We start from the raw sequence: 17,585 nt of genomic DNA on the forward strand, positions 1-17,585 counted from the left end.
ACAGAGGATGAGCAGCTTCTTTCTGCATCCACATAGCTATGGGTGAGAAGGAGAGACAAACAAAGGTATTTTCTGCTTCAAAATGATTTCTTGTCTAGGGAGTGAGGTTTCTCAAAACATTCAAAGAGCCTTATGAATCTAAAGGTCTGCCCAGAAACAAGTGATGAGAGCACTGGACAACCAATAAAAGCATGCTGGCCTTTCTACCTGCCTTGGAAGCTCCCCCTCCCTATCCTGCTCCATCAAAGGCAGCTTTGCCCAAGTCAGGGTATTTCCAGCTTTGTGGCTTTCACTTCCACTTCTACCAGGTGGCCTCCTGTGGACGAATCAGATTTCTCCTCAGCCCCAACTTCAAGAGGTGAGCCAGGGGTTCAGGGTCTCAGACACACAGGCAGCAGCGGCAGCAGCAGCAGCAGCAGCAGCAGCAGCAGCAGCGGTGCCAGCAACAGCAGAGGCAGCAAGAGGCTTGGGTTAGACCAGAGGCACAACCATGGAAGACCAGCGCGACCTCATCTCCAACCATGAGCAGCTGCCCATGCTGGGCCAGCGTCCTGGAGCCCAGGAGAGGTATGTGTGAGCAGTAGGAGAGAGCACACAAGTCCTGGGCTGCACTGGGAAGGAGCACCAGACCGGAGTCCTAGGAGGCAGAGAGTTAGGCTCTAACTCAAACAATATATGGGTGGTTTTGAGCAAGTCTCTGGCCTGCCCTGGACTTCGGTTCTCCCTCTTGTAAAATGAGGGAGCTCCTGTAGTGCAGAGCTTTTAACTGAAAATCAGAAAAGAGCTCTGGACTTTCTCCCTAGAGTTTCACACATTATCAGGGGCTTGATGGAACACCCTGAAGCTGGGCCATGAACCCTAGGTTAGAAATCTTGGACCAGATTTTAAAAGTATTATAGATCATAGATGGAGGGACAAAGTTTCTAAAAGATTGTTAGAGCAGCTCACCATAGAGGAGTTCCCTCCTACTAACCATGCATGGGCATACGTGTTTGTATCAAGAGTAGACTGAGACATCGGCCATCACAGGAGGGATTGAGAGATGTTAGAAGGAGGTCAAAAAAGGGCAAGGGAAGCTCTGGCTAAATTTCTAGAAGGTGCTGAGGGTTGATGTGGATTGTGTTCTGCCTGTGCCCCTCTCCCTTGCATCAAGGGCACCCCCACGCCCCTCTGCCAGCCTCAAGATGGTCTCACCCATGTGTTTCCCTGAACAAAGGGGGGTGGCTAGAGTGCAATTACCGAATGTCCCCTGCTCTCCCCAATCTCCAAAAATTAATTTTTGAATTATTGGGGACTTACAGCTAGATCTGATGTCAGCTGTTGCCAGGCAGAAAGGGGTTTGAGAGAGACACTCAGAGAAGTCATGAGGATCTGCGTTCTGGGGCACAGGTAACCAGATACAGACCATTAGAGCAGTGGTCTGTGAAAAATCCTGGGGAATCCTATGGCTAGGAGGGCCAGCCAGCTGTCTCATGATGGCTGGATTCTGGTCTAGGTTCTGTACTGTCACATGTGACTTAGATAAATCACTGCTTCTTTCTGGGTCTCGGTAATAATAATGACAATAGTCATGATAATAGTTCCCATTCACTGTGTACTTGTTACCAGTTCTCAGTCACTGCTAGTAATTATGGACACATAACTAAATGCTAAACTCAATCCTAATTCTCACAGTAACCCTGAGTCATACTTTTATTCTCATTTTTACATGAGAAAATTAAAGCTCATTTTGGTAAGCAACTTACCTAAGTTATCTTAGCTAGTGAATATTGGAGTCAGAATTTGAACCCAGGACTAGTCTGGTTTCAGAGTTTGAGCTGACTACCATCTGCCCCCCTTCTATAAGTACAATTTGCAGAGCAGGGAGGTGGGACCTGTCTGGCTCAGGCCACCCAGTGAGTTGCAGACCTAGTGTGGGCTCCAGGGTGTCCCTCCTTCCCCCTTCTGAAATCCTTCTGTTTTTCCTTTTAGTTCAGTTACTGCTTCTAAAACTGGCTCAGCCCTGTGGGCTCAGGTCCAGACTTGAGCCAGTTTCAGACCCTTTTGTGAACACTTCTGCTTGGCAACATCTGAATCACCATTCCTGCTAGTTCTGGTTGGCTCCCGACTTTGACCAATTACTTTGTTATTGAAGGAGGCAGTGGAAAGGAGGAAATGAAGAGGGCTGATGAGTTGGCCCTGGTCCAGAACCCAGGGGACAGGCATTCAAGATGTATAAAGAGGAAGGAAGCCAGATGTTAAAGTTAACTATTAACTCCCTTGAGAATAGCAGTGTTACCAGTGGAGAGCTATGTGCTAGCAATGGAGGCGAGAGCTTTATCCTTAGGATCTTATTTAATACACCACCCTTTGAGTAGATGTTCGTACCTCAACTTACTTAGATTATGTGGTCTCATCCTCAATATATATAACTCTCTAGATTCTTAGGCCTTATAGGAAACTGAGGTTCAGAGAAGGGAAGGGGCTTTTCCTGAGTTCACATGGTCAGAGGCAGAGCTGGGACTGGACTGGGTGTGGGGTTGCGGGAGTGGGCATGTGGATAATGAGCTGGAGACCATGATCCCGGGCAAGCCTCAGGCTTGGGTGGGCTTTCCACCATCTTTAGAGGCTCGGAAAGGCCAAGAATGGGATTTGTTTCCCTCCTGTCTGGTCTCCTCCTTTCCCCACACAGGGTTTTTACTTTCTCCTTCTAAAATAACAATCCCTTGGGCTTGGCCTTGGCCCAGAAAGTGCAGAGGGCTGGCAAGCAGGAAGCCAGTGAGAATGAGCTGTGTCTGTGATGCCATGAGTTACTAGGTAAAAGGCTGTACTGGAGTCTCCTAAACTTCCTTGCTGGTTGCTGGAGTAAATAGGGTACAGTCTCATCCTGACAGAGTCCAATGGGGTCCTAGCAGTGCCACCCCTGGGGTGAGATTGGAAAAACAGGCCAGGGGCTCTCATGGTCCTGGGGCAGGATCCTTACACCCTCCACTCCCCCATACTGTAACTTATGCATGTGCATCCAAGGCAATAGCTGCTAGGGCTCCCTGAGGTCTGAGGTCTAGCCACCTCCCTGTACAGCTAGCCAGTCCCGAGAACATGAGAAATTCCTCAAGGTCACCCAGCTTAGGCACCATACTCCTGCAGAAATCCCTTCTGAGTGAATATTACCATTTGAAATACTTCTATGCCCTCACTCAGCTCTCCAAAAACTACCAAAGCCTAGAAATGCTGAAGTGAGAGGTACCCATGTGACAGGCCCAGAGAATAGCAGAGACTTGCTCAAAGACACACAGTCTGGACCAGTGGGGGTGGTGCCTGGCCCAGCTCCAGCCCGACACTGTCCAATGCCCCCAACCTACTCTTAAAATGGCAAGGCCTCACTTTTTCAGGTGGGCCTGCAAGCTCTGCTATCTACGTCCCACTTCCTTCCCTTTTCTGATTTTAATGCAGGGGCTGGGCGGGTAGGATGGTAACTCCTCTCCGCTCGAGGGCAGGCCTGATCCTCAGGAGACCCCCTGGCAGAGGGAACCTAGGGGACTGAGGCCGAGAGAGGACAAGGCACTTGTCCCTGGCTCTTTCCCACTCAGCCTACCCAAGGGCAGCTCCAGGATTTCAACTTGGAGGGCCAGCAATGGTTGGAAGTAGGGGCTGGGGAATGTCTTTAAGCTGCATGTCCATAGGCAATTGTTCATGTGTATGTATATGTGTGTTAGGGGTAGCTGGAGGTGGGTGGGCTGATGGAAATGGGGGGACACATTCCTCCATTCCCAGCCAGTCCTCAGGGCAGCCACCTGCATGGACTCTCCTGTGATGTATCCTCCCTCCCCCCAACAGCAAGTGCAGCCGCGGAGCCCTGTACACAGGCTTTTCTGTCCTGGTGGCTCTGCTCCTGGCCGGTCAGGCCACCACTGCCTACTTCCTGTACCAGCAACAGGGCCGGCTGGACAAGCTGACGGTCACCTCACAGAACCTGCAGCTGGAGAACCTGCGCATGAACCTTCCCAAGTGTGCGTGCCCCACCTCCATCCTGACACCCCACCCCCACCATTCCTCACCTCAGAGCCCCCATTCCTGCACTTGGCTGGGCCCACTGTCCTCTCTGAAGTCAAGCCCCTCCTCATCTGGGTCTGAGATCTTGGGCCCCGGATCTGAGTACCCTCTTCCCTGGGCACTGGGGCCACACTCATGCTGTACCTTCTGACCCCACAGCTGCCAAGCCTGTGGGCAAGATGCGGGTGGCCACCCCCATGATGATGCAGGCGCTGCCCATGGCAGACGTGTTCCAGGGGGTAAGGACAACTGCAGGGCAGTGCAAGGGGATAATGTTATCTAGCCTGGATGGAGGGCAGGGGCCAAGGGATGGGAGAAGAGCTGACCCAGGAAAAGCCCAGCTGAGGGAGGACAGGGCCACCTCAGGAAAAGGAGGAATCCCAGGGCTGGGGGCCATTCCTGACATGAGGGCCTGCTCTCTAGTTTACAAGGTGCTGCTCATGCTCCGTTGCATCTCACGGTCCCTTCCTATTCTCAAAGCCCTTATATATGGATAATGTTGCTATTCACAAAATGACCTGCTGTCCACAAAGCCCTGGGTGGGAAAGCGTATGCAGATTTGACCAACAAGGACACTGAGGCAGACAGGTAAAGTGACTTGCACAAGCTCTCGCATCTGGAGGTGGCAGAGATGGCCTGTGGAGCATCTGGGACTCTAGATTTTTACCCAGGCCCCAGCTGCTGTCTCCGTGCCAGGGCCTGTCCTCTGCGGGCCAGTGCTGATACCCCCCACTCCTCCTCCCTCAGCCCATGCGGAACGCCACCAAGTACGGCAACACCACACTGGACCATGTGATGCACCTGCTCCTGGTAAGTGGGACCCGGTTGGGTAGCCCTGCCTGCCCACACAAGCCCCTGGCAAGGCCACACTCCAAGACCTGCACCTTGCCTGGCTCATAGTAGACATTCAATATGGGCTCACCAAGTTAGGGAAGGAATGCAAGAGTGGCTCTTAAACTTTGTATGTATTCCAGTCCCGCCACTAACCCACCTTTTTTGAGTGTTTGAGATGGAGAAACCGAGGCACCCACTTTTTCTTTCTCAATTTTTACTGCATGTCTGTTCTGTGCCAAGCACTGTGCAAGGCTCTGGGCCCACAAGGGGGAGCAATCAGACCCAGGTCCCAGTCCCATGGGGATCCCAGGTTAGCATGGGAAACAGGCAAGTGACCAGGTGATGAGGGACATGCAGGGGGCTTTGTGAGGAAAGGTACAGAGGACCCAACCTAGTTGAGGGTGGGGTCCACAAAGTCTTCCTGGAGGAGGTAGACCTGAAAGGTGAGTAGGCATCTGCAGGAGTAGAAGGGTTACTGGTGTAACTGGTCCTGGAACCTGGGTCTCCCACCTTCCAGCCTTGGGGTCTTGTACCCGTGCAGCTAGACTGCCTTTACTGTCTCCCCTCCCCCCAGCTCCATCATGGCTGCGGTCCAGAGTCCAAGCTTGCTGCAGTTTGGGTCCACCCCTCAGAATGGAAGACCAGGGGAACATGGGTTGCACATTTAACCTTACTTCCTGCCTGCTACCTTGCAGAAGGCTGACCCCCTGAAGGTATACCCACAGATGAAAGGGAGTTTCCCAGAGAACCTGAAGCACCTTAAGAACACCATGGAGGGCCTGGACTGGAAGGTCAGCAGGCTTCCCTGCACTGGCGCCCTCTCTCCTAGGGCAGGGCTGGGAAGAGGTGAGGTGAAGGAGGGCTGGGAGGCCATTCTCAGGAAACTGGAGGGAGGCTTATCAGAACTTAGAAAGCCATCAACACGGAAAAGCACTTGGAGTTGAGTAATCAACTTGACCAAGTCCCCTGGCTCTCTAAGGGGGAACCAGGATGCAGCTGGACCATGGGGTGCAGGGGCCCTGCCTGGCCCTCCATGTCTCTGATGCAGGCAAGGTTGGAGGGCTACTGATCCTGACCTTCTACCTCTGTCCCCTTTAGATCTTTGAGAGCTGGATGCATCAGTGGCTCTTGTTTGAAATGAGCAAGAACTCGCTGGAGGAGAAGTTCACTGAAGGTTCACCAAAAGGTACAGGGAGTTGGGAGCCTTGGGGTGCTAGGGTTCAGACCTCTCTCAGGGCTCTCTCAGGGCTCTCCCAGAGCTACAGAAGTTAGAGCCTAGAGCACTCCCCGATGCGACTGGACTCTCCCAGCCTCTCAACTGTCACTCCTGTCTCTGCTGCCTGTTCCTCTGGGCTTGGCTGCCCCCCGCCCCCCTCCGGCCCCCATCCTGATCGGAGGGCCCACAGAGTACAGAGGTCTTGCTTGTGGAGGATGGCTCTGGGCAAGTGGGCCTGCAGCAGAAACCACCTGAAACATCCCAGGAGTCATTGCAATGACCTTCCCACCCCCCAGAGATCACAAGGACAGCGGATGCCAGACAAGAGAACCTTTTTTCCACCTATGGACAATGTACACCAGGATTTTCAGCTCTAAAGCCTTGAAAAATGTCATGTTTAATCCTGGTCATAATCTGTCATGCAGCATTGGGCATTTCTTCCCTCTGGGCTTCAGTTTAGGAAATAGAAAATCAGGGGTCCACCCCTGTGGGCCTCAGATTTTTTCATCACACTCATAGAAGGCACTAGGTGCTATCTCAGCCAACTCCCAGCTTATGTTTGAATCCTTTCTACAACATCCACAACAAACCCCCATCTCTACTTGGATACCCCCAGTAACAGAAACTCAGACTTACCAAGGTGTCCATTGCTTTTCCTTAGAAATCAGAATCATGGGTGAAATTCCAAGCTTTAATAGGCATGGAGTGTTGGAAGAAATCATCAAATTTTAAAACGGATTACCCACACAGCAATTCACTTCCTCTTTGATTTTGGACCTTGTTGGCCCAGTCCTCAGTTTTCCCATCTGTGCAATGGGTAGAGCGAGTACAGCCACTTGGGCAGAAGGCATTAGGTCCACAGCAGTGGTATGTGGATCTCTGTTCTACTGAGACCTGGGCTCAGAGTCTGCTCACTCACTGTCTTCACCATGCCTGTCGCTTCAGTGCTGACCAAATGCCTGGAAGAGGCCAGCCGCATCCCCGCCATCCACCCGGGCAGGTTCAAGCCCCAGTGCGACGAGAACGGCAACTATATGCCGCTCCAGTGCTTTGGGAGCATCGGCTACTGCTGGTGCGTCTTCCCCAACGGCACCGAGGTCCCCCACACCAGAAGCCGTGGGCGCCATAGCTGCAGTGGTAAGCAGTGGCCACTGTGCCAAGGAGTGTCAAAGGAGCAGGAAGGACTAGGAAGGCTGAGGGCCAAGAGGCCCCCCCTGGCACACATGTGGCCAGGACACTCAAGGTGTAAGCTCCCGGGGGGGCAGCCACTCAGCCATGCCTCCACCGCTTTGTCCATCTACATCCCTGTGCACTCCTCATCTGTTCGTCCATCTATCATTTCTCTCCTTACATACACACTCATCTACTTACTCATTCATCTGATCCTTTCACTGTGACTCTTACCTACCCGTGCACTATCCACTGTGCATCCAGAAGTCCTACAGACCCACCCATTTCATCTGATCACCCCCTTCCTGGTCTTTCTCTAAATTCCCCACTACACTTCACTGCAGCCATCCAGCACGCATCCTTCCAGGCAGCACCTGCTCTCCAGGATCGGCCTGTGCCCAGGTTGGGAAGAAATAACCCCAGATCCCTCACCAGTGGGTACAGTAGCTGGACTTACGTAACAAATGGCCTTGCTGCTCCTTTGCAGAACCACTGGACATGGAGGATCTGTCATCTGGGCTGGGCGTGACCAAGCAGGATCTGGTCCAAGGTAAGGGCCCCTCCAGAGGGGACCCAGTTGGGCCAACTCCCTCATGGGTGGATGCCCAGCACAGCATGATCCTGGCCCATTCTCCAGGACCCTCCCTGAGATGTCTACTTCAGAGATGAGGAACGGTGCTGTGGGTGTCTATATCATAGTCAGTACTTGTACCTGAGCAGGGGGCACTGAAGGGTGGAGAGTCCTTAATTGCTCTGAGGCCCCAGGATGCTGGGAAGGGGCAGGGACAACGGTGACTCCAAGCCTAACCTGCTGCTTATCTCTCTAGCCACCATGTGAGAACAGCAATCGAAGACACCAGCACCCAGTCAGCCTTGCATGGCCACAGCTTCCTTGCTCTCTTCTGTCCCCTAAACCTAGCCACATACTCCTCCCCTTACATGCCCTGCTCCCGCCGTCTCCCACCCTGCACCTCATTCTGTGAGACTCTGGCACCTGGTTCTCCATCATCCTTGGACAGAAATCACATCAGAACAGCACAGAGTAACGATACAGGAAGGCCCTGCTGCCCAAGCCCGCATCCACCAGCAGACACACAAGGCCCAAGAAGCTGGACCATGAGCTAGGCTGACTCCCATTTCTGACACCACAGCAGCCCCCAACATGGAGCTCCAAGACCTAGACCCATGGACAAGGAGAGAAGGTGCAGGAGAGGGGACAGCACGTCTCCCCTCTGGCTTTAGCCTTGGCTTTCCAGCCTATGTAATAGAGGCATAAGCTACCCTTTCCCTCTCCCCAGAGCCAGCCTCTCCACCACAGCCCCTCCTCACTGCCAAAGCCCAGTTCCCTCTGTGCAGCAAGCTTGCCATCAGCACTTAGCAACGTGGTTCCTAATAAAAGGTAGTAAGTAGAACACTTTCGGTTCCTGGCTGTTCTGTTGGGATCTGGTTCATTGGCTGAAGATCTTGAATCCAATGGTCTGGGTGGGAGGAAGCAACCTGGGGAGCCCAAACAGATGCCTGTGGGGCCAGGCAGGACACAGACACACTTGGTTTCCAAGTTTAACCAGAGGCATACTCTGCTTCAAAAGGAAGTAGGTTCTTGCCCAAAGTTCTTTAAGCACAGCTCCTCTTGGTCCAGCTTCCATCTCCTCACACCCCCTTATCATTGCTATACTGAGAAATCAAATGGCAACAACACAAGGACCCCAGCAGCCGCAGAAGCCCCTGTTGCCAGATTTCTTGACTTTCGAAAGGAGGCCAAAATCAAAACGTTCTGGGTAAAGTCTCCATTTCAACGAAGCCCACCAGGACTTCTAGACCAACACACTTATGGGGAGTGAGAAGCTTTGAGGGCCTGTCCAAGGGCCCCCCCAGATAAGGGTATAGCTGGATGCTAACCTCAGTCTCCAAGACCTCCCAGCTCAGTGCTGACTATTTCTGCCCGGCCCCTTGCTGTCTTTAGCAGGAGGCTAAAAACCTTGAAGGAAAATCTCCTGACTCCAGGTGCTCACTGCCCTGGGCCCCGGGAAGTGGGCCTTTGCACTGCTGGCCATCAAGTCCTGGAGACGTCACCCTGGCATGTCTTTCGAGTTCATCTACTCCTTGCCTTCCTTATTTCAGAACCTTTGTTACCTGGATACAAGGGCAACTCAGTCCTAACTGGTTTTCTGTTCCTACTGTGCCCGCCACAGCCATTCTCCACCAGGTACCTCCAAAGGGCCTACCCACAACTTCAGTCCTAACTGAACTTCAAAAGGTGGCTTAGAAAGCCCCCTTCCATTTCTTGCCTTCTGGGTATTTGTCTGGCCTACCCCAGCACCTGGCAACCAACCATGGCCATGCTTGCACTCCCTCTTAGCTATGCCACCTCCTCCAGGAAGCCTTCCCCACCAGTTTAGTACCAGGTACTTCACTGAGGCAAACTGCCCCACTCAGCACAGCATCCCAGAACCTCGACATGTAGTCAACAAATCCTGAGCAATGGTTTGTTCACCTCCAAGTGTCAGCCAGACTCCCAAGAATAAGTCAGTTGCAAAATGTTTGCCCCAGGTGCACTGGAACTTGCACCTTTCCTTCAAGTCTTTTATTTTCCGAGTTCTTACAAAAACACAAAACAGGAAAACACTGACAAAAGGAGGACAAACCCTCAGTATTAGCCAGGGACCAGGGCCGTGGAAGGAGCAGCAGGCTGGGCCTCGCTGGGTCTGCAGGGGAAAGGGGTGGAAGGTCCTGAGACCTCGGCATGTTGGGTCTGAGGAGGGAGGGGCATGTCACTTAAAAATATATATATATATACATATATATATATACTGTACACATTCATACGAAGTGTCCTGTGTCAGGATGGAAGTCAGGCGCGGGGTCAGCGAGTGGAGGTCTCGGAACTGGGCACACTCCCTCCTCCTCCTCGGACCAACTTCTGCAGGGCTTGTGGGCTGAGCCAGCACCGACACTGCGGCTGGCCATCTTCTTCTGGGGAGGAAGGGGAAATTAAAAATTCATTCCAACCCATGGGGAAGGAAATACATGAGACAAGATTTCCTGACTTTTTTCTGCATCAAGGAGAATCAAATCAAATCAAAACCTGGCATCTAGATGCAGGGGGCAGGCATTAACTAACTACAGTGGACACTAATACTGGCCACGCCCCGGGAAGTCAGCTGAGTGCTTGAGTGCCTAACTTCCCTTACGCCTGCCACCAGCCCAGGCAGGCACTTACAGCAGGCGTGGGACTGCTGGGCCAGCTCAGCGTGGAGCACGTTACCCCTTCCCCACCGCCCGGGAAGCACAGGCCCATCAAATGGCTCCTCTCGGGAAACCACCTTCTTTCCCATGAGCAAATGCCCTCAAGTTACTGATTACAAGGAAAAGGAACTGGACTGCAGGGAGGGAGAGAGGAACTCAAGCCTTACCCTCATCCACAAAGAAGCACCATCCCAGTGCCCATCTCCTAGGCCATGTGCAGTGTCTGCACCCAGGGAGCACTGGGTGCCGGCCACTGACCGTGAGTGACAACCTTTCTCCACCCCTTTCCTGTGGGGCCCACCTCCCAGGTCCTGCCTGGCTCCTGGGGACCACGGCAATGCTGGAGCGCCCCCTCCAGTCCCCCCTCCCCTCTCCAGGGGTCAGATGCTCAGCAAGGGTCCCTGGGCCAGGAAGTGTACCTGAGGTCTTGTGCTCCTCAGACAGTCTGCTGCTCTGTCTTCTGTGAGAAGAGAAGGTGAGAGACTCCTGTACCTGACGGTCTCCTCACCCATGCTGCCCCCACCAGGAGGGCATGAGGGCTGTCTCCTGAGGATCCGAGGCTTCCCCCTCTACCCCCCAGAACAGATGCTGGGTGCACAGGGATTCCTGAGAACAGGGACAGTGCCCCACACACTCTCAAGGAAGGAGCCCAGAACTGTGCGGCACAGATGTTCAGCTTCCCTGAACACAGCCAAGGCCTGGGGGCCAGTGAGGCATCTGTACAGGTGCCGAGTCCCCACACCCCCAGCCTTCAGGTGAGCAGCCTTGACCACCCATGAAGCAGACGTGTGAGTGTTTCTGTGGAGGGGTCTCTGCCAGCTGGGGCACATCCCAGGGAACGCTTCCTCTCCCACTTGGGACCTGTTACAGCCTCCTTGTGCCCTGGGGCTTCCTTCCTTCACCTGCCACAAGGACATCCTTCTATCTCAGACAGGGCAGAGGTCACTTCCACGACTTCTACACAGACATGTCCCTCCTCGGCGGGGGGGTTGGGGGGGGGCTTTACTCTAGACCAGCCGTGGGCAAACTACTGCCTGCGGGCCGGATCCGGCTGTTCTATCCGGTTCTCTTGCTCTCCCCTCCGCTCCTTTACTTTGAATTTATATTAGTTCACACAAACACTCCATCCATGCTTTTGTTCCGGCCCTCCGGTCCAGTTTAAGAACCCATTGTGGCCCTCGAGTCAAAAAGTTTGCCCACCCCTGCTCTAGAGTCACAACTCACCCCCACATACTCCCCGCCCATGGAAATGGGGCAGGACCCTCGTCTAGCTCCCACCCTGTCGCCTGCCATGCACAGAATGGGGCTCATCACATTCCCCCTGGGGACGAGGTCAGGTTCCTTCTCTGGCCTGAAACCCCCAGGAACTCACTTTACCTTTTTCTTCTTCTTCTTCTGTATTTGTGAGTCAGGGTCTTTGGTTGAGGCCTTTTTGGCTTTCTTCTTCTTTTCCTTGTCTTTTTTTTCTAAGGGAAGAAAGTAAACTTCCTAAATAACAGATGTTAAGTTTAAGTCTTGGGACCAATGTTGGGAGACATGCAAGGCAGGTCTCCAGGGATCCTAGGAGTCCCTCCTCCCAATGTTGGGTCCCCAGCTCTCCCCATACCCTGGGGAGCCATGAAAACAGGCCCTCAGGCCTGTGACCACCTGCCCTGGCCTCATAATTTCTGCCCCACCTATGGAACACCTGGAGTATTACTATTTTTCTTTAACTCACTTTTACACATTTATTTAAGACTAGGGGCCCGATGCATGAAATTCGTGCGAGAGTAGGCCTTCCTTCCCCCAGCTGCCGGCACTGGCTTCCCTCTGGCACCCGGGACCCAGGCTTTCCTTATAGCCCCAGCTTCGTCCAGAAGGACATCTGGTCTAATTAGTGTATTACGCTTTTATTATAGACTAGAGGTCCAGTACACGAAATTCATGCACGGGGAGGGGGGGAGGGGGAGTATCCCTCAGCCCGGCCTGCACCCTCTCCAATCTGGGACATCCCTCTCACAATCCAGGACTGCTGGCCCCTAACCACTCACCTGCCTGCCTGCCTGATTGCCCCTAACTGCTCTCCCCTGCTGGCCTGAAAACCCCTAACTGCCTCTGCCTCGGCCCCTGCCACCGCCACCATGGCTTTGTCTGGAAGAACGTCTGGTCCAGTGGTCAGCAAACTGCGGCTTGCGAGCCACATGCGGCTCGCGAGCCATGGTTTGCCGCTCTGTTGACTAATGAGTTTGCCGATCACTGTCATATACTACCCTTTACCTCTTTGCACACAATATGCCACAACTGCCTAATCCTCACAGCTTCCAACTACACGGTAACATTTAGTCTAGTCCAGTGGTCGGCCAACTCATTAGTCAACAGAGTGGCAAACTGCGGCGGCTCACGAGCTGCGGTTTGCAGACCACTGTTCTGGTCTATCCAGTCTAATTAGCATATCACTCTTTTATTAATATAGACACTCTCTATGGAAAGTGGGAATGCAGTATCATCTATTACACAGGGTTAAATGAGGTCCCGCCACATGCAGTCTGGCACAGAGCTCACAGGGGCAGCTGTACCTCTGCGGGGAGCTGCGGTCTAGGGGCGCGGACTGAGAAGCCTGAAGGTGAAGGTGCACTGAGCACTGTGGGGAGCAGGCTCCATCTTGGAGCGCTGGGTCTCTCTGCCAGTGGACCCAGGTGCTCCGGGGTCATTCTGGCTTTGTCAATAGCTGTCCCCCATGACCCTGGACAAACCATCTTCATCCTCCCCCTTCTGTGCTGGCTGAGGGCCCGTCCCACCCGTGTGGTGATAGACAGCCCTCAGCACAGGGCTGGGGAAGCGCGCTCCAGGCTGTGGACGGCCACTTACTCTTGCCAGATTTTTTTTTCTCCTTGTTCTTTGGGTTGGCTTGGCCTCCACCCTCAACCATCACCATCTCTGGCTCCCCTTCTGGCTTGTCCTTCTCTTTGCTGCCACCACTTGCTGTGTCTCTCTTAGATTTCCCCTGGGTAGTACCGGGGGCCTTTTCTGAGGAAACAGTACCCTCCCTGCCTCCCCCGGCTGCCAGCTTCTTCTTCTTCTTGCTCTTGGGGGCCCTGGCCGCTGCCTGCTCTCCCGACAGCTTCCTCTTGTGGCTCTTCTTGCTGCCCTCCTTGGCGGTGCCCGCAGCCTTCTTCCTCTCCTGCTCCAGCAGCTCCGCCAGGACCTTCACCACCGAGGCCTGGACCTGGGCCTCGCTCAGAGGCCAGGGCTCACTCAGGAGCCGCCGGGCGATGTCGCTGTGCAGGGCCAGCGTCGAGGCTTCGGTGCTCCCGGCCCCCTTCCCAGGCTTCTGAGGTGTGGTGCTGGCCCCTCCTCTGCCTGCGGGGAGAGGACGTGTGACATGGACCTGTGGGACCGGGAAACAGACCTCTCACGGTACAAGAGCCAGGGGGGTCAGAGGTCTTTCTGCCCACACTAGTAGATAGCTCACATCTTCCTCCCACCTTCAGCCTTAGAGCTCTTTTCTGTCTGTCTCCTCACACTGAAATCTCAAGTTCAGGCTGGGAACTGACCAGAACTCCAGAATGTTAGTGAAAGGCCTGGGATCTATCAACACAATGAAGGTCAGACAAGGAGTCCAGAGCCCGGAGGCAGGAGACTGGGCTCTGGGTCTGTCTCTCACTGACTGGCTGGGTGGCCCTGCTCCTCCCACAGTCTGTTTCCATGTTTGTAAAATGAGGGGTCGGGTGAACAGTGAGGTCCCCGTATTCTGAACCGTAGATTCACATAAATTTGACGGCTGTGCACCCGTTCATCTCACGCCCCTGTTCACACAGAGGGCCCACCCTTTCCTGTCCAGGACCCGGGGCTCGGGAGTGATGGGTGTGGTGTGCACACGTGGCAGTTGATGAGCAGGTTAACCGCCTGCCAGTGACTTCTAGAGCAGCCTTTGTTTAGAATTTTCCACGCCTCTGCTCTCCTTTGATAACTGCTGATATGTGTGAAAATGAAAACCTCCACAGCCCCTCTAAAATGTCGGCCTGTCGGCCTGTTCCCAGAGAGATCGCTGAGGAAGAAAGTGAGCAACAGCTGCTCTGCGCCCCGGTCTGTGGGACATCAGCACTGCCTCTGCATCTCTCCCCGCCACCCCCAACTTCCCAGGTGACTGGCAGGTCTGGACCCGGTTCCGGGCCTCATAGGCACAGCCTCCTACATGCTGGGCTCAGATGTGTTCAGTGGCTGGGCTGCTCGCTGTGGCGTGCAGTGGGCCCCAGGGTGGGGTCTGAAGCGGCTCTGGGTCCAGAGCAGTGCACCAGCGAAGTGTCCCAGGACAGACAGAGGCCCAATTCAGTCCTCTGGTGCTCAGCAAGGGCACGAGTTGAGTGGAGGGGAAACTGAGAAGGGCTCAGTTGGCCATGACAGCCTCTTCCCCTGCAGCCCACTTCCCGGTTCTCTGTTTACAAACCCTCAGAACACCGAGGCTGGGGACTCCTTTAGCTGTCCCAGGTGCACCCATCTGAGATCCCTGTCCCTCAGCTCTGGCAGAGTCGGGGGTGGCACGTGACTACTTTCTATGTGTGCCACACCTTGACATTGACTGGATGCATCGACCCTGCCCCGTGTGGTTAGGACAGAGGCCCAGCAGGGCCAGGGGCCCATCTGCGGCTTTAGAGAGTCAGCCCACAGCCTGGGGTCTTCGCCATGTACTAGAGACTTCCCCCAAATGCGGCTCCTGCCTTTCATTTGGGCTCCCAGACTCCCTAACCCCACACCATGAGCCATTTGTTAGGAAGAAAAGTCAACTGGGTCGGCCACAGAGAGCCCAGTCCTATACTCCACAAGCCAAGGTGCACTTCCTCTACGACAGGAGGCCTGCCAGGTGCACCAGCAGCCACAGGGTTGATGACCCGATGTCCAGGCCGCCTTGGACCAGAGGAGCCAGGCCCCTGGGCATGACCCCTACACTTTGCTGAGCACCAGGCCTGGAGAGACAGGACTACGCTGTTGAGACTGTTTCTGAGGGAAGGAAAGAAGGAGGCTACTGCCTGCCCCTCCCTGTCCTGCTGTGTCCCTCCTGCTGCCCTGGACTCACCTGTTTTAGGGGACGTGGTGCCTAGTGCTTGTTTGGGCTCCACTTTCTGCTTGCCATCCGGGGCATCTTTGGTGGCCGAAGCAGAGGAAACCAAGGGGTTGGGGTCTGGCTTGGGAGTGACCTTTGCAGCCTGGGAATTGGCTGGAGTCAGCCCAGGGGGCACATTACCTGAGAGGAGAGACTGAAGAAGCCCAGTGTGAAAGGGGTTGGGACCCCATCCCAGCCCCGGGAGCATGGCCTGCTGGAAAGGAACCAGCCCAGGGACCCCATCCCAGCCCCGGGAGCATGGCCTGCTGGGAAGGAAGCAGCCCAGGGAACCCCAAGATTGGGTCAGCCCTACTGGGCTGGTGGTGGGAACGTCAGCCCTTTGTGTGTACTTCCTGTGCTATTTTAATTAATACATATCTTACGCAGGCACATTTAAAAAGGAAACTTATTACTAATGCAAATGGAAAATCACTAGTGTCTGCCATGTGCAGATGATAACCTTAAAATAATCCCATCGGTTAAAGAACGTTTTTATCTGGGAATCACCTAACATCAAGGTGAGCCCTTTCTGTACACTCCAAGTCAGCTCCTCAGCTTCATGCTGACATGGGCTTTGGGGGAAACATCCTGGCTCCACGGCAGTGCCCTGCCCAGGGTCCCTGGGAAGAGGAGGGCCCAGCCCTCTGATCTGGGGCTCCTGGCCTAGGACCCCGATGTTGCCAGCCCCCCTGCTGTTACCTGGGAAGGCTCTACCACCTCATCCTCGCTGGACTCTGCTGGGGTTTCCTCCACCAAGGTCTCACTCCCAGCGGGCGCTGGGCCTATAGAGAAGTATAGGTATCCTGTTGGGAGCCTCAGGTACGCCGCCTGCCAGCTGGGCAGGGCAGAGCCTTTCACGGGGGCGCCTGGGATGGCTGGGTCCGCCTCACCCTCCCATCCGTGCTCACGGCATTTCAGGCGAGACACCTGAATGCTAAGCATTTCTATTCTAGTCGCTGGCCTTGGGACTGTGGTAGGGTCAGTTATGGGAGCCTGATTCCAAAAAGTCGGAAGTGGTCAAACAGCAGCATCAGAGGGTCTTTGACAGAGTTTGGACCAACTTCCTCAAGGGGCTGTACAGAAGGGGAAACTGAGGCCCAGCATGGGACGACTAGGCCAAGGTGGCAGAACCAGTGGAGATACAGAGCCACGGCCTGAGCCTTGCGCTCTACCAAGCTACCGCTCCCCTCCTCCAGGCCCAGCCAGCCTTTCCCTTCCAATCCTCACCCAGCCTGTGGGCCAACGGGGCCGCCTGGGGCCTCTTCGCATCCTCCTCGCTCCCTGAAGAGCTGCTGCTGCTGTCGCTATCATCAGAGGTCCCAGAGGCCTTGGCTTTGGGGCGTCCCAAGGGAGGGACTGTGGCCCGCTGGATTGCAGGAACCTTGGGCTTTCTGACCTGGTTGGTCACTCCTGCTTTCACGGGGGTGCTCTGGGGACTCGCCACAGGGAGTGAGCCTAGGGCACCGTCAATCTAATTTGGTGAAAGGAGAAAGTAGGAAAGTTAGGGGAAATGAAATCTGATCTTACCGAGCACCTCAGCTAAGGGCCAGGCACCGTGCTGCTTGCTTTGTACAGGCCTCATTCAATCTTCCCACAGCTCTCAGTCAGGCAGCCCTGGCCTGGGAGGCAAGCGAGTGTGTGCCCAGGACACAGGGCAGGTAGGTGATGATGCTGGGACTTGAGTCCCTGCCTGGGCCTCCCTTCTACCCTCTGTGGTCTTTGATTACTGTCCACTCCAGGGTAGGGCCCGGACCCCTGGGGGTTCCCCAGCTCACCCCACTTGAAGACAGGGTTCTGGCAACAGGAGGCTGGGCCTCACTGGCTTTCTGGGCAAGGACCTTCAGGGCAGCCTGGGTCAGCGGGAGGTTAGCCAGGTTCCTCTTTGTCACCTGTGGACAGCCAAAGGCAGCCCTGAGACTCCTGGGTTCTCAGGTGTCATCTCTGCCAAGCCCTGAGCTGACCCCATCTTGCTAGGGTGGGAGGGGACCCGTATCTACAAGGAGCCAT

The 17,585-nt window shown here is 54.7% G+C and overlaps 2 protein-coding genes across 9 annotated transcripts in view; one reads left to right on the top strand and one right to left on the bottom strand.

Moving 5' to 3' along the window:
* Positions 1–236: 236 nt before the first annotated feature.
* On the top strand, positions 237–8,664 carry CD74 (CD74 molecule). 2 transcript variants are annotated; one of them, XM_080673748.1, is made up of 9 exons: positions 272–567; positions 3,817–3,989; positions 4,192–4,271; positions 4,780–4,842; positions 5,562–5,657; positions 5,965–6,052; positions 7,028–7,219; positions 7,740–7,802; positions 8,080–8,664. In XM_080673748.1, the coding sequence occupies exons 1-9, from the start codon at positions 491–493 to the stop codon at positions 8,088–8,090; spliced, it is 843 nt and encodes a 280-aa protein (XP_080529874.1). In that variant the 5' UTR covers positions 272–490; the 3' UTR covers positions 8,091–8,664. The 2 variants fall into 2 exon arrangements, with proteins under 2 accessions (XP_080529875.1, XP_080529874.1); XM_080673749.1 differs by lacking the exon at positions 7,028–7,219 and having other exon boundaries at positions 237–567.
* A 1,234-nt stretch (positions 8,665–9,898) lies between these two features.
* The window catches only part of TCOF1 (treacle ribosome biogenesis factor 1), a 32,721-nt gene continuing 25,034 nt past the window's right edge, over positions 9,899–17,585 (bottom strand). For 3 of the 7 annotated variants that reach the window (XM_080675091.1, XM_080675093.1, XM_080675094.1), the window contains exons 20-27: positions 17,354–17,467; positions 16,806–17,049; positions 16,278–16,360; positions 15,552–15,732; positions 13,346–13,837; positions 11,876–11,964; positions 10,918–10,958; positions 9,899–10,225 (exon numbers count right to left, since the gene is read on the bottom strand). In XM_080675091.1, coding sequence (XP_080531217.1) covers positions 10,935–10,958; positions 11,876–11,964; positions 13,346–13,837; positions 15,552–15,732; positions 16,278–16,360; positions 16,806–17,049; positions 17,354–17,467 — 1,227 coding nt within the window. In that variant the 3' untranslated portion in view covers positions 9,899–10,225; positions 10,918–10,934. Of the gene's footprint in view, positions 10,226–10,917; positions 10,959–11,875; positions 11,965–13,345; positions 13,838–15,551; positions 15,733–16,277; positions 16,361–16,805; positions 17,050–17,353; positions 17,468–17,585 lie in introns of those variants that run through there. The other 4 variants (XM_080675096.1, XM_080675095.1, XM_080675092.1 and 1 more) reach the window with 3 other exon arrangements.

The sequence above is a fragment of the Plecotus auritus genome (assembly GCF_963455305.1).
Source record: "Plecotus auritus genome assembly, chromosome: 6".
NCBI lineage: Eukaryota > Metazoa > Chordata > Mammalia > Chiroptera > Vespertilionidae > Plecotus > Plecotus auritus.

Excerpts from the sequence above, each read along its gene's own strand:
- CD74 (XM_080673748.1), top strand. The coding sequence starts at position 491 with ATGGAAGACCAGCGCGACCTCATCTCCAACCATGAGCAGCTGCCCATG. Across the intron at positions 568-3,816 it reads CGTCCTGGAGCCCAGGAGAG|CAAGTGCAGCCGCGGAGCCC; the intron begins GTATGTGTGAGC and ends TCCCCCCAACAG. Across the intron at positions 6,053-7,027 it reads CACTGAAGGTTCACCAAAAG|TGCTGACCAAATGCCTGGAA; the intron begins GTACAGGGAGTT and ends CTGTCGCTTCAG.